This window comes from Scyliorhinus torazame, chromosome 22, assembly GCF_047496885.1.
Source record: "Scyliorhinus torazame isolate Kashiwa2021f chromosome 22, sScyTor2.1, whole genome shotgun sequence".
NCBI classification, from domain to species: Eukaryota; Metazoa; Chordata; class Chondrichthyes; order Carcharhiniformes; family Scyliorhinidae; genus Scyliorhinus; species Scyliorhinus torazame.
In genome coordinates this window covers 108,689,493-108,714,493 of record NC_092728.1, presented here as the reverse complement: position 1 = coordinate 108,714,493, position 25,001 = coordinate 108,689,493, and the positions used below count along the sequence as shown (strand labels likewise).

The window sequence follows — 25,001 nt, the reverse complement described above, 5'->3', positions numbered from 1 at the left end:
CGTCAGTCGTAGTCATGTGTCAGGCCAATCTCAGGCTTAGCAAAACACACAGTAGATCAAGGTTTTGATTTCCAAACTCCTTCCCATTCACTCCCACTGTACACAATCCCAATGGATCAAACCCCATCCCATTCACTCCCATTGTACACAATCTCAATGGATCAAACCCCTTCCCATTCACTCCCATTGCACACAATCCCAATGGATGTAACCCCTTCCCATTCACTCCCATTGTACACAATCCCAATGGATCAAACCACTTCCCATTCACTCCCATTGTACACAATCCCAATGGATGTAACCCCTTCCCATTCACTCCCATTGTACACAATCAAAATGGATCAAACCCCTTCCCATTCACTCCCATTGTACACAATAAAAACGGATTAAACCTCTTCCCATTCACTCCCACTGTACACAATCTCAATGGATCAAACCCCTTCCCATTCACTCCCACTGTACACAATCCCAATGGATCAAACCGCTTTCCATTCACTCCCATTGTACACAATCCCATTGGATCAAACCCCTTCCTATTCACTCCCATTGTTCACAATCCCAATGGATCAAACCGCTTCCCATTCACTCCCATTGTACACAATCCCAATTGTTCAAACCCCTTCCCATTCACTCCCAATGTACACAATCCCAATGGATCAAACCCCTTCCCATTCACTCCCATTGTGCACAATCCCAATGGACCAAACCCCTTCCCATTCACTCCCATTGTACACAATCCCAATGGATCAAACCCCTTCCCATTCACTCCCATTGTACACAATCCCAATGGATCAAACTCCTTCCCGTTCAGTCCCATTGTACACAATCCCAATGGATCAAACCGCTTCCCATTCACTCCCATTGTACACAATCCCAATGGATCAAACCGCTTTCCATTCACTCCCATTGTACACAATCCCATTGGATCAAACCCCTTCCTATTCACTCCCATTATTCACAATCCCAATGGATCAAACCCCTTCCCATTCACTCCCATTGTACATAATCCCAATGATCCAATCCCCTTCCCATTCACTCCCATTGTTCACAATCCCAATGGATCAAACCCCTTTCCATTCACTCCCATTGCACACAATCCCAATGGATTAAACCCCTTCCCATTCACTCCCTTGTTCACAATCCCAATGGATCAAACCCCTTCCCATTCACTCCCATTGTACACATTCCTAATGGTTCAAACCCCTTCCCATTCACTCCCATTGTTCACAATCCCAATGGATCAAACCCTTCCCATTCACTCCCATTGCACACAATCCCAATGGATCAAACCCCTTCCCATTCACTCCCATTGTTCACAATCCCAATGGATCAAACCCCTTCCCATTCACTCCCATTGTACACATTCCTAATGGTTCAAACCCCTTCCCATTCACTCCCATTGTTCACAATCCCAATGGATCAAACCCTTCCCATTCACTCCCATTGCACACAATCCCAATGGATCAAACCCTTCCCATTCACTCCCATTGTACACAATCCCAATGGATCAAATCTTCACAGTCACTCTCACTGTTCAAAATCCGAATGGGTCAAATCCTTACTCACTGTAATAACCCTCATGAACCCTTGGGGAAGTCAGTTCATCTCCTCGTGGGGCTCAGGAAATAAGGGGCTGGATTCTCCGCAGCCGAAATCGCGTTTGCCGCGGGGGCGGAGATTTGATGTTTCTGCAGGAATCGTGCCCATCGTTGCTCCCGCGATTCTATGGGCAAAACTGGCCGAGTTCCCGACGGCGAGGTTCTAACCACTCAGTCTGCAGCCCCCCTGGTGGGGGGAGGGCAGATTGTGTACCGGGGGGGGCGGGCCTCATGGGCGGCCGGGGCAGCGATCGGGCGGCTCGGATCCGCGGGCGCACACCATTCCGGGAGGGCCTACACTGTTGATATCGGTCTGAGTCCTCAGTACTGACCCTCTGACAGTGCGGCACTCCCTCAGTACTGACCCTCTGACAGTGCGGCTCTCCCTCAGTACTGACCCTCTGACAGTGCTGCACTCCCTCAGTACTGACCCTCTGACAGTGCGGCACTCCCTCAGTACTGAGCCTCTGACAGTGCGGCACTCCCTCAGTACTGACCCTCTGACAGTGCAGCACTCCCTCAGTACTGACCCTCTGACACTGCTGCACTCCCTCAGTACTGACCCTCTGACAGTGCTGCACTCCCTCAGTACTGACCCTCTGACAGTGTGGCACTCCCTCAGTACTGACCCTCTGACAGTGCGGCACTCCCTCAGTACTGACCCTCTGACAGTGCGGCACTCCCTCAGTATTGACCCTCTGACAGTGCAGCGCTCCCTTAGTACTGACCCTCTGACTGTGCGGCACTCCCTCAGTACTGACCCTTTGACAGTGCAGCACTCCATCAGTACTGACCCTCTGACAGTGCGGCACTCCCTCAGTACTGACCCTCTGACAGTGCGGCACTCCCTCAGTACTGACCCTCTGACAGTGCAGCGCTCCCTTAGTACTGACCCTCTGACTGTGCGGCACTCCCTCAGTACTGACCCTTTGACAGTGCAGCACTCCCACAGTACTGACCCTCTGACAGTGCTGCACTCCCTCAGTACTGACCCTCTGACAGTGCAGCACTCCCGCAGTACTGACGCTCTGAGAGTGCAGCACTCCCTCAGTACTGACCCTCTGACAGTGCAGCACTCCCTCAGTACTAACCCTCTGACAGTGCAGCACTCCCTCAGTACTGACGCTCTGACAGTGCAGCACTCCCTCAGTACTGACCCTCTGACAGTGCGGCACTCCCTCAGTGCTGACCATCTGACAGTGCAGCACTCCCTCAGTACTGAACCTCTGGCAGTGCAGCACTCCCTCAGTACTGACCCTCTGACAGTGCAGCACTCCCTCAGTACTGAACCTCTGGCAGTGCAGTACTCCCTCAGTACTGACCCTCTGACAGTGCAGCACTCCGTCAGTACTGACCCTCTGACAGTGCGGCACTCCCTCAGGACTGACCCTCTGACAGTGCAGCACTCCCTCAGTACTGACCCTCTGACAGTGCGGCACTCCCTCAGGACTGACCCTCTGACAGTGCGGCACTCCCTCAGTACTGACCCTCTGACTGCAGCACTCCCTCAGTACTGAACCTCTGGCAGTGCAGCACTCCCTCAGTACTGACCCTCTGACAGTGCAGCACTCCCTCAGTACTGAACCTCTGGCAGTGCAGCACTCCCTCAGTACTGACCCTCTGACAGTGCGGCACTCCCTCAGTACTGACCCTCTGACAGTGCAGCACTCCCTCAGTACTGACCCTCTGTCAGTGCAGCACTCCCTCAGTACTGACCCTCTGACAGTGCGGCATTCCCTCAGTACTGACCCTCTGACAGTGCAGCACTCCCTCAGTACTGACCCTCTGACAGTGCAGCATTCCCTCAGTACTGACCCTCTGACAGTGCGGCACTCCCTCAGGACTGACCCTCTGACAGTGCATCGCTCCCTTCGTTCTGTAGGATGAGTGTCTGCCTCGATCATCTCAAGTCGCTGGAATGGGATTTTGAGGCTCTGTGCCTACAGAGAGGAGTGAAAGCAGTTCTCAGTGAGCCGGAGCTCGCACCTTGACCCAACTTTCATTGCATGTTTTATGATGAAGTGAACTCATCTGGAGGACAGAGTTGTTGTCAGTCATCCTGGATTGAGCAGAAGGGAAAGGAGTTAAACTCAATGACCCTCCCTGCCAGTGACCGCCCCCCAATTCCTCTCTCAGTATCCTCCCAACCCTTGATGCCAAGTGAGAGGAGCATTCAGTTTAACTGTGCTCCCTCCGCAGTTGAACATTCTCCATGTGGACTTTCGCAGAAAGAAGAGCGAGTCTTTGCTGCCTTCATTATTTGTCTAGTTCTTGCTTTGCTGCAGGTCCTGCTCTTTAATAAACCCAGTAAGAAGTTTTACAACACCAGGTTAAAGTCCAACAGGTTTGTTTCGATGTCACGAGCTTTCGGGGCGCTGCTCCTTCCTCAGGAAGGAGCTTTAATAAACCAGCTGAGGTCCTTATTTACACCAGTGAAACGAGCCTACTTCAGTATAATATTAACCAATTTACCATCTGTAAACACCAGGGGCTCCGCTTAGGGGACGAAGAGCAAGTGAGGGGATTCATACCTCCAATCCTCGAGGAGTCACCATAATAAGTCAGATCATCGGCACCCTTGACAAATCCTGGAAACGTCTGTGGGAGAAGCGGATGAGAACGGTTAGACAAGAAACACATTTCTGACATAAAACAAACCCCCTGTAAATCCTGAATCAATATAAACAGTTCAGTCAAAAAACTAAACCACTCCCCTCCCTCCAGCACCCCGCTCCCTCCAACCTCAGCACTGCTTGGTTTGGTTTTGAGGAAGATTAATTGGTGCAAGTTGTATTTTGTTAATTGGGAGGTGGGCTTACCTGCTTCAGGAACAATCCGATACACCAGAGCTGGAATCTCAGAACCATGAGGCGCGCTGAGGCACTCGACATTGTGTCAACTTCAAACAGTCGGGAGGATTACACGGAGAGACAGCAGTATTACCAGCAGCAAAGGCCTGTTTGGGATGTCACTCACCAAACCCCAAGTCAGCAATAGGTCCGTTTGCGTTATATTTGGCACGTTACCCCTTGGTGATTGCAAAACTCCACAAATAGCTGGGTCAGTCAAGCAGAGGTCACTGCCCCCTGGACAAGGCAGGGTTTTTACACACACACACACACACACTTGAGAACAAAACTTTAACCGAGAAAAGAAAATTCGTAAAATATGAAAACGTATATCATAATTGTCAAAATGGATTTGAATAAATAGTTGAAGGGGAGAAAGATGGAGGCCCATGAGGAAAAAGACTGGGACTAATTGGATCGCTCTTTCAAAGGGCTAGCACAGGCATTATGGCCAGAATGGCCTCATTCTGTGCTGAATGATTTCATAATTGGAATGCTATGTCCAGTTCCTATCTCCATATTGCAGAAAAGGAAAATAAAAAGAGGCATTGGAGAAGGTGCAAAAAAAGATTGACAAGGGAGATATCAGAACTATCAGGAACAAGAGAAAAGAGAAGGGTAAGGGGTGACCTGATCTTTAAATCTAAGAAGGGATTTGATATGTATACTTTGAGAGGATTTGGGAAATCCAGAACTAAAGGCCATAAATATACAACAAAAGCAAAATAATGCTGATGCAGGAAATCTGAAGTAAAAACAGAGAATGCGGGAAGCAGGTTTGGCCGGGTCTGTGGAGAGAGAGTTAACACTTTGGGACTGTGCCTTTTTGTCAGGACTGAGGATAGCCGGTTATAGAACCAATAGGGAATTTTATATCACAGGGGGCGGTTGAGGTGAATTTTATAGATGCGTTGGAAGGGAAGGTGGATAAACACAGGAGAGAGCAGTTGGAAAAGAGGAAGGAACGCCAGGCGAGCTTTGACCGACTGTCTACCAGGAAGGCAGTACCTGGCAATTGAGACGAGCAAGGGGGCAGTTTACGAGCATGGAGCGAAGGCAAGCCATATGTTCGCAGGTCAGCTCCGGCAAGGGAAATTGTCCAGGTGGGGGACAGGGCAGGGAAGTTGGTGGTAGCTCCAGAACAGATTAACAAGGTCTTTAAGGAACTTTATGAGAGGTTGTACAGGTCAGAGCCACCTGGGGGAGGCCGGGAGATACAGGAATTTCTAGGTGGGCTGGAGTACCCGAGGTTAGGGGAGGGGGACAGGGCTACATTAGAAGGAGCAATAGTGGAGCAGGAGATAAAGGATGCGATTGGGAGGATGCAGTCGGGGAAGGTGGCGGGGCCGGATGGGTTTCCGGTGGAATATTATAAAAAATTCAAAAATAAGCTGGTACCGGTGATGGTGGGGGTGTTTGAAGAGGCGATAGGGAAGGGGGTATTACCACAAACTTTGGGGCAGGCATCGATTTCCCTGTTACTTAATAAAGATAAGGATCCGACGGAGTGTGGGTCATATAGGCCCATATCACTTTTAAACGTGGACGCAAAGATATTGGCGAAGGTACTCACAGGGAGGCTGGAGGAGTGCCTCCCGAAGGTGATGGGTGAAGATCAGGCAGGGTTGTGAGAGGGAGGCAGCTCTTTTCGAACGTTAGGAGGGTATTGAACGTTGTTATGGCACCGGCAGAGGGGAAGGAAACAGAAGTGGTTGTGGCATTGGACTCCGAGAAAGCGTTTGACTGGGTAGAATGGGGGTACTTGATGGCAGTTCTGGAGCGGTTTGGGATTGGACCCAGATTTGTGGACTGGGTAAAGCTATTATATAAGGAGCTGAGGGCCAGTGTCCGCACAAATAACATCAGCTTGAAATACTTTCCTCTCCACCGTGGGACTAGGCAAGGATGTCCTATGTCCCCCCTGCTGTTTGCCCTTGCGCTTGAGCCGTTGGCCATCGCATTAAGAAGTTCGGGGGTATGGAAAGGGATAGAGCACAGGGTGTCCTTATATGCTGATGACTTGTTATTATACGTGTCGGAACCGAGTGTGTTGATAGGGGGAATACTGGAGCTGCTTCGGGTGTTTGGGTCTTTCTCGGGTACAAATTAAATCTAGACAAGAGTGAATATTTTGTGGTGTCTCGGCCGGGGGTGGGGGCAGGGGTGGGGGGTCTGCCATGGGGGGGTGCTGCCATTCCGTAGGGCAGAGACTCACTTTAGATACCTGGGGGTGCAGGTGCTCGAGATTGGGGGGGGTCCGTAGGTACAACATTTCTAGTTTGGTGGGGTGAAAGCTGATCTGGCAAGGTGGGATGGTCTCCCTCTGTCACTGGCGGGTCGGGTACAGGCGGCTAAAATGAATGTGCTGCCGCGATTCCTGTTTATTTTTCAATGCCTGCCAATTTTCCTGCCAAAGGCATTTTTCAGAGATTGAAGGGATGATTACGTCGTTCATATGGGGAGGGAAGGTGGCCAGAGTTAGAAAGGTGCTGCTACAGAGGGGAAGGCAGGCAGGGGGTTTGGGTCTTCCCAACCTGATGTATTATTACTGGGTGGCGCATGTGGAGAAGGTACGGAGCTGGGTCAGAGGGCTTGATTCCCAGTGGGTCAGAATGGAGGAGAGTTTGGGTAGGGGGTCGGGATTGAAGACGCTAGCGACAGGGCTGCTCCCGACAGCCCCGGGGAGATACTCGGAGTCCAGTAATAATAGCTTTGTTGAGAATTTGGAGGCAGTTTCGACAGCACCGGGTTGGGGGCAGGGTCAAGGGAAATGCCGATTCGGGGGAACCATAGATTTGAGCCAGGGAAGTGGGATGGAAATTTTCAGAGATAGGAGGAGAAAGGAATTAGGACACAAAAAGATTTGTTTCTTGGGGGTCATTTTGCGGGATTGAAGGAGCTGGAAGCGAAGTATGGGCTGGAGCAGGGGGAAATATTTAGATACCTGCAGGTTCGAGACTTTGCCAGAAAGGAGATACAGAGCTTCCCAGTGGAGCCGGCTTCTACATTGCTGGAGGAGGCGCTGACGACAGGGGGACTGGAGAAGGGGGCAGTATCGGCGGTTTACAGGGCTATTTTGGAGGCGGAGAAGGCGCCGCTAGAAGGGATCAAGACAAAGTGGAAGGAAGAGTTGGGAGAAGGTATGGAGGAAGACTTCTGGTGTGAGGTGCTCTGGAGGGTAAACGCCTCCACCTCGTGTGCAAGGTTGGGGCTGATACAGCTGAAGGTGGTGTGTAGAGCGCACCATACAAGGGCGAGGCTGAGCCGGCTCTTTGAGGGGGTAGAAGATGTGTGTGAACGTTGCGGGAGGGGCCCCGCAAACCACGTTCATATGTTTTGGTCCTGTCCAAAGCTGGAGGATTACTGGAAGGAGGTGTTAAGGGTAATCTCTAAAGTGGTGCACGTGAAACTGGACCCGGGCCCTCGGGAGGTCATATTTGGGGTGTCGGACCAGCCGGGGTTGGAAACGGGCACGGAGGCGGGTATCGTAGCCTTCGCCTCGTTGATCGCCCGAAGGTGGATCCTGTTAGGGTAGAGATCAATCTCGCCACCCTGTGCCCGGGCGTGGCGGGGGGACCTGCTGGAATTCTTGACGCTTGAAAAGGTAAAATTTGAACTGAGGGGAAGGATGGAGGGGTTCTACAATTCATGGGCGTTATTCATTATGCACTTTCAAGAATTGGATCACATCGAACATTAGGGGGGCTGGGGGCTGGGAGGGTTGGAGGGAGGGGCACGGTGTGTGTTAATGGTGACTATGGGTGATTCCTGATTCCTCTTTGTCATTTGTTTCTATTAACATGCGGGCCAATGTCTGGGGTTTGGGGGAGGATGGGATCGTTGTTATTGATATGGGGATTGACATTACATTCGTTACTGATTATGGTTTATTGTTGGGTGTAAATTTGGGAGAAAATGTGAAAAAGGAGGAGAATAAAAAAGAAGACTGGAAGGATTGAAGGATAGGATGAAATGAAGTAAGGGCGGGAGGAGTCTTGTGGAGCAAACACTGGCCTGGATCAGCTAGGCTGAATGGCCACCTTCTGTACTGTAAATTCTGTGTGATTCTTTGGAAAATAAGTTTACACGCTACATCTTTCCCCAAGAAATTTCTCGCCTCTGGTGGTGGCTCTCACTGGGATCCTGTTCCACAAGCGATGCCTTACTCATGTATCATGCTTCATGTGTCAGCCCAGACAATCAACAACTTGCATTTATATCTTGGAAATTACAGTGCAGAAGAAGGCCATTTGGCCCATTGTGTCTGCACTGGCCCTGGGAAAGAACCTCTAACATAACGGAATATCCTAAAATGCTCCATCATTTTGGGACAAGTGACCATAACTCCATTAGTTTTAAGATAGCTATGGAGAATGATAGGTCTGGCCCAAGAGTTAAAATTCTTAATTGGGGCAAGGCCAATTTTGATGGTATCAGACAGGAACTTGCAGAGGTAGATTGGGGGAGACTGTTGGCAGGCAAAGGGACGGCTGGTAAATGGGAGGCTTTTAAAAATGTGTTAACCAGGGTGCAGGGTAAGCACATTCCCTTTAGAGTGAAGGGTAAGGCTTGTAGAAGTAGGGAACCCTGGATGACTCGAGATATTGAGACTCTGGTCAAAAAGAAGAAGGAGGCATATGACGTACATAAGCAACTGGGATCAAGTGGATCCCTTGAAGAGTATAGAGATTGTCGAAATAGAGTTAAGAGGGAAATCAGGAGGGCAAAAAGGGGACATGAAATTGCTTTGGCAAATAATGCAAGGGAGAATCCAAAGAGATTCTACAAATACATAAAGGGGAAAAGAGTAACTAGGGACAGAGTAGGGCCTCTTAAGGATCAACAAGGGCATCTATGTGCAGAGCCACAAGAGTTGGGTGAGATCCTGAATGAATATTTCTCATCGGTATTCACGGTGGAGAATGGCATGGATGTTAGGAAACTAAGGGAAATAAATAGTGATGTCTTGAGAAGTGTGCATATTACAGAGGAGGAGGTGCTGGAAGTCTTAAAGCGCATCAAGGTAGATAAATCCCCGGGACCTGATGAAATGTATCCCAGGGTGTTGTGGGAGACTAGGGAGGAAATTGCGGGTCCCCTAACAGAGATATTTGAATCATCGGCAGCCACAGGTGAGGTGCCTGAAGATTGGAGAGTGGCGAATGTTGTGCCCTTGTTTAAGAAGGGCAGCAGGGAAAAGCCTGGGAACTACAGACCGGTGAGCCTAAAGTCTGTAGTAGGTAAGTTGCTAGAAGGTATTCTGAGAGACAGGATCTACAAGCATTTAGAGAGGCAAGGACTGATTCGGGGCAGTCAGCATGGCTTTGTGCGTGGAAAATCATGTCTCACAAATTTGATTGAGTTTTTTGAAGGGGTGACCAAGAAGGTAGATGAGGGCAGTGCAGTAGACGTTGTCTACATGGACTTTAGCAGAGCCTTTGACAAGGTACCGCATGGTAGGTTGTTGCAGAAGGTTAAAGCTCACGGGATCCAGGGTGAGGTTGCCAATTGGATTCAAAATTGGCTGGACGACAGAAGGCAGAGGGTGGTTGTAGAGGGTTGTTTTTCAAACTGGAGGCCTGTGACCAGTGGTGTGCCTCAGGGATCGGTGCTGGGTCCACTGTTATTTGTGATTTATATTAATGATTTGGATGAGAATTTAGGAGGCATGGTTAGTAAGTTTGCAGATGACACCAAGATTGGTGGCACAGTGAATAGTGAAGAAGGTTATCTAGGATTGCAACGGGATCTTGATCAATTAGGCCAGTGGGCCGACGAATGGCAGATGGAGTTTAATTTAGATAAATGTGAGGTGATGCATTTTGGCAGATCGAATCAGGCCAGGACCTACTCAGTTAATGGTATGGCGTTGGGGAGAGTTATAGAACAAAGAGATCTAGGAGTACAGGTTCATAGCTCCTTGAAGGTGGAGTCGCAGGTGGACAGGGTGGTGAAGAAGGCATTCGGCATGCTTGGTTTCATTGGTCAGAACATTGAATACAGGAGTTGGGACGTCTTGTTGAAGTTGTACACGACATTGGTACGGCCACACTTGGAATACTGTGTGCAGTTCTGGTCACCCTATTATAGGAAGGATATTATTAAACTGGAAAGAGTGCAGAAAAGATTTACTAGGATGTTGCCGGGACTTGATGGTTTGAGTTATAAGGAGAGGCTGGATAGACTGGGACTTTTTTCCTTGGAGCGTAGGAGGCTTAGGGGTGATCTTATAGAGGTCTATAAAATAATGAGGGGCATAGATAAGGTAGATAGTCAACATCTTTTCCCAAAGGTAGGGGAGTCTAAAACTAGAGGGCCTTTAAGGTGAGAGGGGAGAGATTCAGAAGGGCCCAGAGGGGCAATTTCTTCACTCAGAGGGTAGTGAGTATCTGGAATGGGCTGCCAGAGGTAGTAGTAGAGGCGGGTACAATTTTGTCTTTTAAAAAACATTTAGATAGTTACATGGGTAAGATGGGTATAGAGGGTTATGGGCCAAGTGCGGGCAACTGGGACTAGCTTAATGGTAAAAACTGGGCGGCATGGACTGGTTGGGCCGAAGGGCCTGTTTCCATGCTGTAAACTTCTATGATTCTATGATTCTATGATCAGAACATTCTCAATCAAAAATGTAAAAACCCTCTCGAGGCCAACGGGGACAACCAATTCATCTCCCCATGGGGCTTATTGACTACCAGCTCCCCTTGCTACCTGGGGCTCCTATAATCAACCCTTAAAAGCTGGCCCGGACTGGGACCGGCACGATCAGTAGTCCCAGTTGGGATCTGGGTGCTGGATGCAGAGTTGCGGCCTTTTCTTTCGGTTATAAATTGAATCCATCTGAATCTCCTTCTCGGGTCTCCTGAGCTTTTATAAAAAATTTACACCAAGCCACATGAGGAGATATGAGGAGCCGACAAAAAGCTTGGTCAGAGAGGTAGGTTTCAATGTGTGTCTTAAAGGAGGAGAGAGAGAGATAGAGAGGAGAAGAGGTTTGGCGTGGGAGTTCCGGAGCCGAGGGCCTTGTCAAAGGAAGGCACAGCCTCCAGTGTTGGAGTGATAGAAATTGAGGATGCTCAAGACGCCAGAATTAGATGAACACAGAAATCTCAGTGGGTTGTAAGGCTGGTAAGATTAAAGTGATGAAGGGCAGCACGGTGGCACAGTGGTTAGCACTGCTGCCTGATGGCGCTGAGGACCCGGGTTCGATCCCGGCCCTGGGTCACTGTTCGTGTGGAGTTTGCACATTCTCCCCGTGTTTGCGTGGGTTTCACCCCCACAACCCAAAGACTTGCAGGTTAGGCGGATTGGCTGCGCTAAACGGCCCTTAATTGGGAAAAATGAATTGGGTACTCTAAGTTTTTTTTAAAATTAAAATGTTGGACAGGCCCAAGGCAATGGAGGAATTTGAGAATTAAAACATTTGACAGGCTATTCAATTGTGTGTAAAATGTATCTCGTCCGAGCCTAATCCCAGTCAATATTCATACACAGAATGGGCCACTGGAGAGCTATCAGGAAGAGGGATCGTGGCTACTTTATTCCCTCTGTGACCCAGGGATCGATCACAATGCTTGCAGGACATCCACCTTGGAGACCTGCCAGGGCTGGGAGTTTGTTGATCAGTGTGTCTCAGTCTGACAACCGGACATTCCCCTGCTTCATCCGGATAACTGCACTTTTCCATCCTTAAATTAGTCAAATCTCCCTCAATGAGCCCCCCTATCCCATTGGTCAACTCATTTCCATTTTTGGGACATTCTTGAAAAATAATATCCGAACCAATATTGAAAATGTTCACTATCAATTTTTTGTAAATACATTGCAAGCTTATCTTGTACTTTTTCCCTTTATGGTGCTAACGGAATTTACTCTGGCTAAATAAATAAAACTGTGTCCCCATCCCCACTTCCCGATCACTGAGTCACAAGAATGAGAACTGTTTAACATGTGCTTTCTGGAAACCTGAAATTTTTTTTAGAGTACCCAATTATTTTTTTCCAATTAACGTAGAACATAGAAAAATACAGCACAGAACAGGCCCTTCAGCCCACGATGTTGTGCCGGGGCAATTAAGGGGCAATTTAACGTGGCCAATCTACCCTGCACATCTTTGGATTGTGGGGGTGAGACCCACGCAAACACGGGGAGAATGTGCAAACTCCACACAGACAGTGACTGTCAGAGGGTCAGTACTGAGGGAGTGCCGCACTGTCAGAGACTCAGTACTGAGGGAGTGCCGCACTGTCAGAGGGTCAGTACTGAGGGAGTGCCGCACTGTCAGAGACTCAGTACTGAGGGAGTGCCGCACTGTCAGAGGGTCAGTACTGAGGGAGTGCCGCACTGTCAGAGGGTCAGTACTGAGGGAGTGCCGCACTGTCAGAGACTCAGTACTGAGGGAGTGCCGCACTGTCAGAGGGTCAGTACTGAGGGAGTGCCGCACTGTCAGAGAGTCAGTACTGAGGGAGTGCTGCACTGTCAGAGGGTCAGTACTGAGGGAGTGCCGCACTGTCAGAGGGTCAGTACTGAGGGAGTGCCGCACTGTCAGAGACTCAGTACTGAGGGAGTGCTGCACTGTCAGAGGGTCAGTACTGAGGGAGTGCCGCACTGTCAGAGGGTCAGTACTGAGGGAGTGCCGCACTGTCAGAGGGTCAGTACTGAGGGAGGGCTGCACTGTCAGAGGGTCAGTACTGAGGGAGTGCCGCACTGTCAGAGGGTCAGTACTGAGGGAGTGCTGCACTGTCAGAGGGTCAGTACTGAGGGAGTGCCGCACTGTCAGAGGGTCAGTACTGAGGGAGTGCTGCACTGTCAGAGGGTCAGTACTGAGGGGTGTCATGATATTTAGATCAGCATATCATGGTGCAATCAAACACACAGATGGACATGCAGTAGGACCAACCAACACACACACAACATCGCAGCCAATCACCAGTGAGAGCACACGCACTATAAAAACAGGGGACACTACAGTTCCCGCTCATTCCAGCAGCAGCCAGTTCAGAGCACCGAGCTCAGAGCCTGCCACTCAGACATTCACCATGTGCTGAGTGCCTCACCCAGATAGTAATAGGACAGGGTCCATAGATTAGCTGGTAATGCACGTACCCAAATTAGCAGTGTGCTGTTACAGTTGAGTAGTTAATAAAATTGAGTAACAACGTCTCCAGCCGTGTTGGATCGTTTCTCCATCAGAACACCCAACACGACAAGGGGGTGCAGCACTGTCAGAGGGTCAGTACTGAGGGGGTGCAGCACTGTCAGAGGGTCAGTACTGAGGGAGTGCCGCACTGTCAGAGGGTCAGTACTGAGGGAGTGCCGCACTGTCAGAGGGTCAGTACTGAGGGAGAGCTACACTGTCAGAGGGTCAGTACTGAGGGAGTGCAGCACTGTCAGAGGGTTAGTACTGAGGGAGTGCTGCATTGACAGAGGGTCAGTACTGAGAGGGTGCTGCACTGTCAGAGGGTCAGTACTGCGGGAGTGCTGCACTGTCAGAGGGTCAGTACTGAGGGAGAGCTACACTGTCAGAGGGTCAGTACTGAGAGGGTGCTGCACTGTCAGAGGGTCAGTACTGAGGGAGTGCCGCACTGTCAGAGGGTCAGTACTGAGGGAGTGCCGCACTGTCAGAGGGTCAGTACTGAGGGAGAGCTACACTGTCAGAGGGTCAGTACTGAGGGAGTGCAGCACTGTCAGAGGGTTAGTACTGAGGGAGTGCTGCATTGACAGAGGGTCAGTACTGAGAGGGTGCTGCACTGTCAGAGGGTCAGTACTGCGGGAGTGCTGCACTGTCAGAGGGTTAGTACTGAGGGAGTGCCGCACTGTCAGAGGGTCAGTGCTGAGGGAGTGCCGCACTGTCAGAGGGTCAGTACTGCGGGAGTGCTGCACTGTCAGGGGGTCAGTACCGAAGGAGTGCTGCACTTTATGAGGGTCAGTATAGGGATTGCACCACACTGTCGGAGGGTCAATACTGAGGGAGTGCCGCACTGTCAGACGGTCAGTACTGAGGGAGTGCCGCACTGTCAGACGGTCAGTACTGAGGGAGTACTGCACTGTCAGAGGGTCAGTGCTGAGGGAGTGCTGCACTGTCAGAGAGTCAGTACTGAGGGAGTGCCGCACTGTCAGAGGGTCAGTACTGAGGGAGTGCTGCGCTGTCTGAGGGTCAGTACTGCGGGAGTGCTGCACTGTCAGAGGGTCAGTACTGAGGGAGTGCTGCACTGTCAGAGGGTCAGTACCGAAGGAGTGCTGCATTTTAGGAGGGTCAATATACAGATTGCACCGCATTGTCGGAGGGTCAGTACTGTGGGAGCATTGCATTGATGAAGGGGCACTGTTGAGGGAGCTCTAGAGTGTCAGAGGGACACTATTGATACTAAACGTCGATAAGGAACAGGATCAGGAGGAGGCCATTCAGCCCTTTGAGCCTGCTACGCCATTTAATAAGATCGTGGCTGATCTAACACTCACTAAGTCCACTTTCCTGCCTTCTCTCCGTAACCCTTAATTCCCCAACTGATGAAAAGCCCACCAATCTCAGCCTGGAAAACGTTGAAGGCCTCGTCCTCCACAGCTTCCTGCAGTAAAGAATTCCAAAGATTCACTGCTGAATTCTTCCTCAAATCCGTCTGGAGTGAGCGGCCCCTTATTCTGCAGCTTTGCCCTCTGGTCCTACACTCTCCCATTAGTGGAAACATCCTCCCAACATTTACCCTGGATGACCCCTGAGAATCTTATATGTTTCAATCATATCACCTCTCATTCTTCTGAACTACAAGGAGTACAGACCCAACCTGCTTAACCTTTCCTCATATGGCAATGCCTCCATACCCAAGATCATCCCAGTAATCCTCCTCTGTACAGCGACCAGTGATAAGGGGACCAAAACTGTACCCAGTACTCTAAAGGTGGCTTCATTAGTACCTTGTACAGTTGCAGCAACACCTCTTTACTGTTATACTCCAGCCCCTTGAGATAGAAGCCAGTATTCCATTTGCCCTCCCTATTACCTCTGCACCTTTCTGGTTTCATGAACAAGAACCCCCAAGCCCCTTTGCGCTACAGCTTTCTGCAGTCTCGCTCCATTTAATAATAGTCCACCCTCTCATTCTTTCTTCCAAATTGGATTGGATTGGATTTGTTTATTGTCACATGTATCGAGGTACAGTGAAAAGTATTTTTCTGCGAGCAGCTCAACAGATCATTAAGTACGTGAGAAGAAAAGGAAATAAAAGAAAATACATAATAGGGCAACACAAGGTACACAATGTAACTACATAAGCACTGGCATCGGATGAAGCATACAGGGTGTAGTGTTAATGAGGTCAGTCCATAAGAGGGTTGTTTAGGAGTCTGGTGACAGCGGGGAAGAAGCTGATGGTGAGTCTGTTCGTGCGTGTTCGCAGACTTCTGTATCTCCTGCCCGATGGAAGAAGTTGGAAGAGTGAGTAAGCCGGGTGGGAGGGGTCTTTGATTATGCTGCCCGCTTTCCCCAGGCAGTGGGAGGTGTAAATGGAGTCAATGGATAGGAGGCAGGTTTGTGTGATAGACTGGGCGGTGTTCACGACTCTCTGAAGTTTCTTGCGGTTTCGAGCAGTTGCCATACCAGGCTGTGATGCAGCCCGATAGGATGCTTTCTATGGTGCATCTGTAAAAGTTGGTAAGAGTCATTGTGGACATGCCGAATTTCCTTAGTTTCCTGAGGAAATATAAGCACTGTTGTGCTTTCTTGTTGGTAGCGTCAAGGTGGGTGGACCAGGACAGATTTTTGGTGATGTGCACCCCTAGGAATTTGAAACTGCTAACCATCTCCACCTCGGCCCCATTGATGCTGACGGGTGTGTACAAAATGAACAATCTCACATTTTCCCACATTGAATTCCATTTCCTAATTTTCTGCCCACTCACATCACCTGTCAATATCTCTGTGTAAACTATTTATAGCCTCCTTACAACCTGCCTTCCCTCCCACCTCTGTATCATCTGCAATTTGGCTAGAGTCCACTCTGTTCCTTTCTCCAAATCATTAGTACTGTCAGGGTTCTTCCTGAAAATTCCCTTATTGTCTCTTTCTTTATTTTTTGCCATTATCATTTTGATCTATTGATGCTTGATGGACATTTATCTTTAAGTCGAGCAGGGGAGGAAAATAATTCAAAAGTTACAAAGGGGAGCACTCAGCAAGCTTTCGAGAAACAGAACTCAGACTTTGTGGCACCCAAGACATGGGGTGGGACTTGGTCTGATTGGCTGGTGGCCAATGAATTGGCCAGAAAGGCCGTATTCTGCCGGGTAACAGATGGTGATTGGATCCTACTCGAGTGGGATGATTTCCAGAGACTCGAGGAAGGCAGAAATGGGTCGCTGGACACTCGGGGAGAAAGGACCTGTTCTCTCTCTTTCGTTTTTATCCAGAAAAGCTGCTGTATTTCTGAAACTGCAGAGACCTGAATGAATCTACAGTGAAAACCATTACAGATTGGCGGCACGGTGGCGCAGTGCTGAGCACTGCTGCCTCACAGTGCCGAGGATCCAGGTTCAATCCCGGCCCTGGGTCACTGTCTGTGTGGAGTTTGCACATAATAATAATCTTTATTAATGTCACAAGTCATGGGGACTGCTACTTTGCACTTTCGAGAATTGGTTGCCATTGAACATTAGGGGGCGGAAGTGGGGGGCGGCGGTGTTGTTTTCTTTGGTTGTACTGTTTACGGATTTATTGTTAATTTGTGTTTTTTACCTGGAATGTACGGGTGGATGTTTTGATCTGTATATTAAGTGGGGTGTGTTTGTGTGGGGGGGATTGTTACTGTATTTGTTTTTCTTTGTTTTTTCTTTGGTGGTTTATTGATGAAAATGTTGAAAATGAGAAGAATAAAAAGATTTAAAAAAAAAAAAATTATGTCACAAGTAGGCTTCCATTAAGACTGCAAAGAACTTACTGTGAAAATCCCCCAGTCGCCACACTCCAGCGCCTGTTCAGGTACACAGAGGGAGAATTCAGAATGTCCAATTCACCTAACAGCACGTCTTTCGGGACTTCTGGGAAGAAACCGGAGCACCTGGAGGAAACCCACGCAGACACGGGGAGAACGTGCAGACTCCGCACAGACAGTGACCCAAGTCGGGAATCAAACCCGGGTCACTGGAGCTGTGAAGCAACAGCGCTAACCACTGTGCTACCGCGCTGCCCACATTCTCCCCATGTCTGCGTGGGTCTCACCCCCACAACCCAAAGATATGCAGGGTGGGTGGATTGGAAAAAACAATTGGGTACTCTAAATTTATTGGAAAAAAACATTACAGACTGGAAAACAGATATCTCGACCTGAAAGCTGGGTTTGAAAGAGAGTGTGCGAGAAACAACCATCCGTAACAAAGATTCTTATATTTTCCTTATTATTTTCACCCCTCTGTGTTTGTTTGTCATATGTGTGAGTGTGTGGAGGGTGGGGGTTAGGAATTAGGTAATAGTTAACCAGTTGTATTTGCTGCATATTTCATTACAGTTTTTGTTATAAATAAACAGTAATTGTGTTTAAACTTACAAACCTAGTGACTGTAATTATTGGGCCGCCTACGACCAAAGATGTTAGGTATTTTTCTAAGAATTATTTATTAATTTCAATTGTGTTGCGACTCTGGGTCATGTGGGGCTGGAATTGACCTCGCACAAGCCCAGAGCGTCATAACAATATATATTGTGAAGAGCAGAGGTTCCAGCACTGATCTCTGTGGCACTCTGCTTACTGCCCTCCAACCTGAGAAATCCCCCTTTATCGCTGCTTCCTGTTAGTTAGCCAATCTTCTATCCATGCCAGAATATTGCCTCCAACACCGTGAACTCCGATCTTGCGTAGCAGCCTTTTGTGTGGCACCTTATCGAATGTCTTTTGAAAATTCAACTATGCATCGACTGGTTCTCTATCTACTCGGGCTGCTACCTCCTCAGAGAACCCTAATAAATTTGTCAGACATGATTAACCCTTCATTAAACCGTGCTGACTCAGCTTGATCAGATTATGACTTTCCAAATGCGCTGCAATTCTCTCAAGTACCGATTCTAAAATTTTACCAATATCTGAAGTTAGACTAACTGGTCGGTAGTTTCCTGCATTTTGCCTCCTTCCTTTTTTGAACAGGGGTACCACATTGGCAGTTTCCCCATCCTTTGCAAAGGTCCAGCATCCCAAGGGTTTTTGGATAATGACTACCAATGCATCCAGGATATCTCTAGCCACTCCTTTAAGATCCTGGGGTGCAAACCGTCAGGTCCAGGGTACTTGTCAGCCTTGAACCCCATTAATTTGCTGAAAACTCTCTCCTTCTCTTGGGCAGTCCCTCCGTGTCGAGGATGACTTGCTTTCACTCCGGGGAGCTGGGTTCAGCGGTGGTTGAATCGTCCAATTCTGGATCCTTAGACTCTGCCACAGGCTTGGCAAGTGGTGTTTGATGGGGTGAGTGGGGCGCTCTGCATTCTGCGCTCTCCTGCCACAGTTTACGGTCGGCCTCCCCGTGCCCCACCCTGTGACGCTCGAGGTGATTGGCGCCTTCGCGGATGCTTCTTTTCCAGTCTGTGCATTCTAAGGCAGCGATTCCCACGTGTCGATAGGGCTGTTGCGTTTATTTAGGGAGACTTTCAGAGTGTCCTTGTAGCATTTCCTCTACCCTCCTAGTGATGGCTTGTCATTGCGGAGCTCGGAGTAGAGCACTTGTTTCGGGAGTCTTGTGTTGGGCATGTGGGTAATGTGGCCGCCCATCGCAGCTGGTCGAGCGTGACCAGTGCCTTGATACTGGGGGTATTGGCCTGGGAGAGGACACTCACGCTGGGATGCCTATCCTGCCAGTGGATTTGCAGGATTTTGCAGAGGCAGCGTTGGTGAAGTCTCTCCGGGGATTTGAGGTGTCTGCTGTATATTGTCCATGTTTCTGATGCAGACAGGAGGGCGGGGACCATGACTGCTCTGCACACCATGAGCTTGGTCCTGGGTCTGAGATCTCGGTCTTCGAATACTCTCTTTCTCAGCCATCCGAGGACTGGCACGATGCTGGATTTCGTCATCAATGTCTGCTCGCACCGAGAGGAGGCTCCCGAGGCATGGGAAATGATTGTCCAGGGGCGCCCCCGTGGATCTTGATGGTTGGGAGGCAGTTTTGTGTGGCAGGAGCGGGCTGGTAGAGAACCTTTGTTTTCTGGATGTTTAGTCTGATGCCCATTCTCTCACATGCCTCGGTGAATGCATCATCAATGGTTTGTAGCTCGGCCTCTGACTGTGCACACACACGGGTGGCGCCTGCGTACTGCAGCTCGATTACAGTGGCTGGGGTGGTCTCGGTTCTGGCCTGGAGGCGTCAGAGGTTGAACAGTTTTCCGCTTGTCCGGTATGTTAGCTCCAATCCAGCGGGGAGCTTCAGGGTGACGGGGTGGAGAGTTACTGCGAGGAAGATGGAGAAGAACGTTGGTGCGATGACGCAGCAATGTTTGACCCCAGTGTTGGGTCTGTGGTGGTTCCATTGGTGAGGATCATGCCTTGCATGTCATCCTGGAGCAGGCTGTCGTACCCTCTACAGTAAAGGCTGATGCAAAATATCCATTTAATGTCTCTGCCATTTACTTGTTCTCTATAATTACTTCCCCAGTTTCATTCTCTAAGATGCCAATGCTTTCTTTCACTTCTCTCTTGTTGTTGATGTATTTTTAAAAAACTCAACGTCTGTTTTTATGTTTCACACCAGCTTGTCCTCAGTTTATTTTCTCTCCTTCCTCATGATTTTTTTTGTCCATCTTTGCTGCATTCTGAATCTATCCCACTCTCCTGACCTCCCACGAACCTTTCCCATCTTAAATGTTTCTGCTGTCAATTGTATCCTGTGTTTTTCATGTATGGAACGATCTGCCTGGAATGTACCCAGAACAATACTTTTCACTGTACGTCGGTACACAAATCCGTGCCGTCTGTAAAGGTTTCCGTGCAGAAACTTCCGGTTCTGGTCCTCGCCGACATCCTTTGGCCGAATTTCCATATCCGCGCCAAGAGCGTGGCCCCGACCCCCAGTTAGCGTCACTCCGATAGCTCGGCCCCCCCAACTCAAATCCAATAAACCAAATCAATTCAATCCTTAATAATAATAATCCTTATTGTCATAAGTAGGCTTACATTAACACTGCAACGAAGTTACTATGAAAATCCCCTCGTCGCCACACTCCGAGAGGGATCTCTGTCACTGTGTGTCCCTGAGGTTGAGGGGGGTCTCTGTCACTGTGTGTCCCTGAGGTTGAGGGGGGTCTCTGTCACTGTGTGTCCCCTGAGAGTGAGGGGGTTTCTGTCATTATGTGTCCCTGAGGGTGAGGGGGGTCTCTGTCACTGTGTGTCCCCCTGAGAGTGAGGGGGTTTCTGTCATTATGTGTCCCTGAGGGTGAGGGGGATCTCCATCACTGTGTGTCCCTGAGGGTGAGGGGTGGTCTCTATCACTGTGTGTCCCAAAGGGTGAGATCTCTGTCACTGTGTCCCTGATGGTGAGGGGGATATCTGTCACTGTGTGTGTCCCTGAGGGTGTCTGTCACAGTTGTTTCCCCTGAGGGTGAGGGGGTCTCTGTCACTGTGTGTGTCCCTGAGGGTGAAGGGGATCTCTGTAACTGTGTGTCCCTGAGGGTGCGGGAGTCCCTGTCACAGTGTGTGTCCTGAGGGTGAGGGGGTCTCTGTCACTGTGTGTGTCCCTGAGGGTGAAGGGGATCTCTGTCACTGTGTTTGTCCCTGAGGGTGAGGGGCTACCGGAATGACGCTGACTGGGGGAGGGGCTATCGGAGTGACGCTCCGTGCGGCGAGGCTATCGGAGTGACGCTTTCTGGGGGAGGGGCTACCGGAGTGACGCGAACTAGGGGTGGGGCTATCGGAGTGACGCTTTCTGGAGGAGGGGCTACCGGAGTGACGCGTACTGGGGATGGGGCTATCGGAGTGACGCTCCGTGCGGCGAGACAATCGGAGTGACGCTTTCTGGGGGAGGGGCTATCGGAGTGACGCTTACTGGGGACGGGGCCATGCTCGGCGCGGATATGGAAATTCGGTGAAGGGATATCGGCGAGGACCGGAACCGGAAGTCTCTGCACGGAATCCATTGCAGACGGCACCACATCCGGCCCCAGAACACGAGCTTCACACCGAGTAAGAAAAACAGTCAGTACTGAGGGAGTGCTGCACTGTCAGAGGGTCAGTATTGAGGGAGTGCCGCACTGTCAGAGGGTCAGTACTGAGGGAGCGCTGCACTGTCAGAGGGTCAGTACTGAGGGAGTGCCGCACTGTCAGAGGGTCAGTACTGAGGGAGTGCCGCACTGTCAGAGGGTCAGTACTGAGGGAGTGCTGCACTGTCAGAGGGTCAGTACTGAGGGAGTGCCGCACTGTCAGAGGGTCAGTACTGAGGGAGTGCTGCACTGTCAGAGGGTCAGTACTGAGGGAGTGCCGCACTGTCAGAGGGTCAGTACTGAGGGAGTGCTGCACTGTCAGAGGGTCAGTACTGAGGGAGTGCTGCACTGTCAGAGGGTCAGTACTGAGGGAGTGCTGCACTGTCAGAGGGTCAGTACTGAGGGAGTGCTGCACTGTCAGAGGGTCAGTACTGAGGGAGTGCCGCACTGTCAGAGGGTCAGTACTGAGGGAGTGCTGCACTGTCAGAGGGTCAGTACTGAGGGAGTGCCGCACTGTCAGAGGGTCAGTACTGAGGGAGCGCCGCACTGTCAGAGGGTCAGTACTGAGGGAGTGCCGCACTGTCAGAGGGTCAGTACTGAGGGAGTGCCGCACTGTCAGAGGGTCAGTACTGAGGGAGTGCTGCACTGTCAGAGGGTCAGTACTGAGGGAGTGCCTCACTGTCAGAGGGTCAGTACTGAGGGAGTGCCGCACTGTCAGAGGGTCAGTACTGAGGGAGTGCTGCACTGTCAGAGGGTCAGTACTGAGGGAGTGCTGCACTGTCAGAGGGTCAGTACTGAGGGAGTGCCTCACTGTCAGAGGGTCAGTACTGAGGGAGTGCCGCACTGTCAGAGGGTCAGTACTGAGGGAGTGCTGCACTGTCAGAGGGTCAGTGCTGAGGGAATGGGCACTGTCAGAGGGTCAGTACTGAGGGAGTGCCGCACTGTCAGAGGGTCAGTACTGAGGGAGTGCTGCCCTGTCAGAGGGTCAGTACTGAGGGAGTGCTGCACTGTCAGAGGGTCAGTACTGAGGGAGTGCTGCACTGTCAGAGGGTCAGTACTGAGGGAGTGCCGCACTGTCAGAGAGTCAGTGCTGAGGGAATGGGCACTGTCAGAGGGTCAGTACTGAGGGAGTGCTGCACTGTCAGAGGGTCAGTGCTGAGGGAATGGGCACTGTCAGAGGGTCAGTACTGAGGGAGTGCCGCACTGTCAGAGGGTCAGTACTGAGGGAATGGGCATTGTCAGAGGGTCAGTACTGAGGGAGTGCTGCACTGTCAGAGGGTCAGTACTGAGAGAGTGCCGCACTGTCAGAGGGTCAGTACTGAGGGAATGGGCATTGTCAGAGAGTCAGTAGTGAGGGAGTGCTGCACTGTCAGGGTCAGTACTGAGGGAGTGCTGCACTGTCAGAGGGTCAGTACTGAGGGAATGGGCACTGTCAGAGGGTCAGTACTGAGGGAGTGCCGCACTGTCAGAGGGTCAGTACTGAGGGAATGGGCACTGTCAGAGGGTCAGTACTGAGGCTGTGCCGCACTGTCAGAGGGTCAGTACTGAGGGAGTGCTGCACTGTCAGAGGGTCAGTACTGAGGGAGTGCCGCACTGTCAGAGGGTCAGTACTGAGAGAGTGCCGCACTGTCAGGGTCAGTACTGAGGGAGTGCTGCACTGTCAGAGAGTCAGTAGTGAGGGAGTGCTGCACTGTCAGGGTCAGTAATGAGGGAATGCAGCCCTGTGAGAGGGTCAGTACTGAGGGAGTGCCGCACTGTCAGAGGGTCAGTACTGAGGGTGTGCTGCACTGTCAGAGGGTCAGTACTGAGGGAGTGCTGCACTGTCAGAGGGTCAGTACTGAGAGAGTGCTGCACTGTCAGAGGGTCAGTACTGAGCGAGTGCCGCACTGTCAGAGGGTAAACACAGATAAACCTGGCCCTGTCTGAACTCTAAGATGGATGTGAATATCCCATAGTTGAAGAGAAGCAGAAGTGTTAGTCTGGGAATCCTGGATAATCAAAGATCCCTCCCACCCGGCTTACTCACTCTTCCAACTTCTTCCATCGGGCAGGAGATACAGAAGTCTGAGAACACGCACGAACAGACTCAAAAACAGCTTCTTCCCCACTGTTACCAGACTCCTAAACAACCCTCTTATGGACTGACCTCATTAACACTACACCCTGTATGCTTCATCCGATGCCAGTGCTTATGTAGTTACATTGTGTACCTTGTGTTGCCCTATTATGTATTTTCTTTTATTCCCTTTTCTTCTCATGTACTTAATGATCTGTTGAGCTGCTCGCAGAAAAATACTTTTCACTGTACCTCGGTACACGTGACAATAAACAAATCCAACCCAATATTGATCCCTTGAACATCAGACCATAGATTTTCTGGAGTATCACAACTGTTTGTGAGCTTTACCTGTGTGCAATGGCTGCCTGACAGTGACTGGTTTGACCAACTGCTTCAATGTGTGGATTAATTTGGGTCACCTGGAAGTTCTGAAAGGTCCTTTTACATTTTATTTTGAAGTTTACTTTTCTTTTGGCAGCTTTCTGTTTTGGCGTTTGGTCATTGAGGTCATAACTGAACAAGGGAGTGTTGGTGGATTTTGGCAGTAATTCAGGTTAAAATTTATGAATCATTGGTTACAGGTGGCGTAGTTTGTCTCGGTCTGGGCATTATGCTACAGGGCGGTGTTCAAAACCTTGGATAGGCAGTTCACCAGAATAGTTCAGGGATGAGTGAGTTCAGTTCTGTTGTGAGATTGGAGAAGCTGGGATGCTGCTGAAGGCAGAGACAGTGAAGAGGATATTAAATCAAGCTGTGCAAAATTGAGTATGAGTATAGAAGGAAAATCCGTTTGCACTGGTAGGTGGGTTGGTAACCAGAGTGACAGATGTCAGTTGATTGACAAAAGAGACAGATGAGATGTGGGAATTATTTATGATGCATTGTTGTGATTTGGAAGGCGCGGTCTGAAAAGGCAGTGGAAGCAGGTTCAATAGGAACTTCCAAAAAGGAATTGGATAGATACTCGAAGCAGAATATTTTGCAGGTCTGTGGGGGAAGTCAAGCCAACTCCCTTTCGAAGAGTCAGCACAGGTTCAGAAGGCCGAGTGGCTCCTCACGTCTGATTCTCTGCACGGTCCTGTCTTTGTAGGTCGGTTAACTGGCCTTGTGGAGCAAGTAGACGGCAAGCGGACAATGGCTGAAGCGAAGCCTGACCCGAGAGTGGACAGTGCAGTGTCGGCTGAATCCGAGATGGGCAGCCAGAAGAAGTCCAAGAGGAAGAGATTCTGGGCCAAGGAAACAAGCGTGACCAAAAAGAAAATGGGGTCTGTGCTGCCGCCTAAAGCTGCAGTGGAGTACTCCTCCAACTGGAAGGCACTCCAACAGGT

General features: G+C 50.1%; 2 protein-coding genes across 8 annotated transcripts in view; one reads left to right on the top strand and one right to left on the bottom strand.

Moving 5' to 3' along the window:
- Positions 1-4,574, bottom strand: part of adamts13 (ADAM metallopeptidase with thrombospondin type 1 motif, 13) — a 124,809-nt gene extending 120,235 nt beyond the window's left edge. The window contains exons 1-2 of the mRNA XM_072488911.1: positions 4,418-4,574; positions 4,130-4,196 (exon numbers count right to left, since the gene is read on the bottom strand). Of these exons, the coding sequence (XP_072345012.1) occupies positions 4,130-4,196; positions 4,418-4,489 (139 nt within the window). The 5' untranslated portion in view covers positions 4,490-4,574. The remainder of the gene's footprint in view (positions 1-4,129; positions 4,197-4,417) is intronic.
- Positions 4,575-5,497: 923 nt separating this feature from the next.
- rexo4 (REX4 homolog, 3'-5' exonuclease) overlaps positions 5,498-25,001 on the top strand; it is a 44,397-nt gene continuing 24,893 nt past the window's right edge. For 4 of the 7 annotated variants that reach the window (XM_072488925.1, XM_072488923.1, XM_072488924.1 and 1 more), the window contains exons 1-2: positions 5,498-5,522; positions 24,764-24,999. In XM_072488925.1, coding sequence (XP_072345026.1) covers positions 5,513-5,522; positions 24,764-24,999 — 246 coding nt within the window. In that variant the 5' untranslated portion in view covers positions 5,498-5,512. Of the gene's footprint in view, positions 5,523-21,423; positions 21,676-24,763; positions 25,000-25,001 lie in introns of those variants that run through there. The other 3 variants (XM_072488919.1, XM_072488921.1, XM_072488922.1) reach the window with 3 other exon arrangements.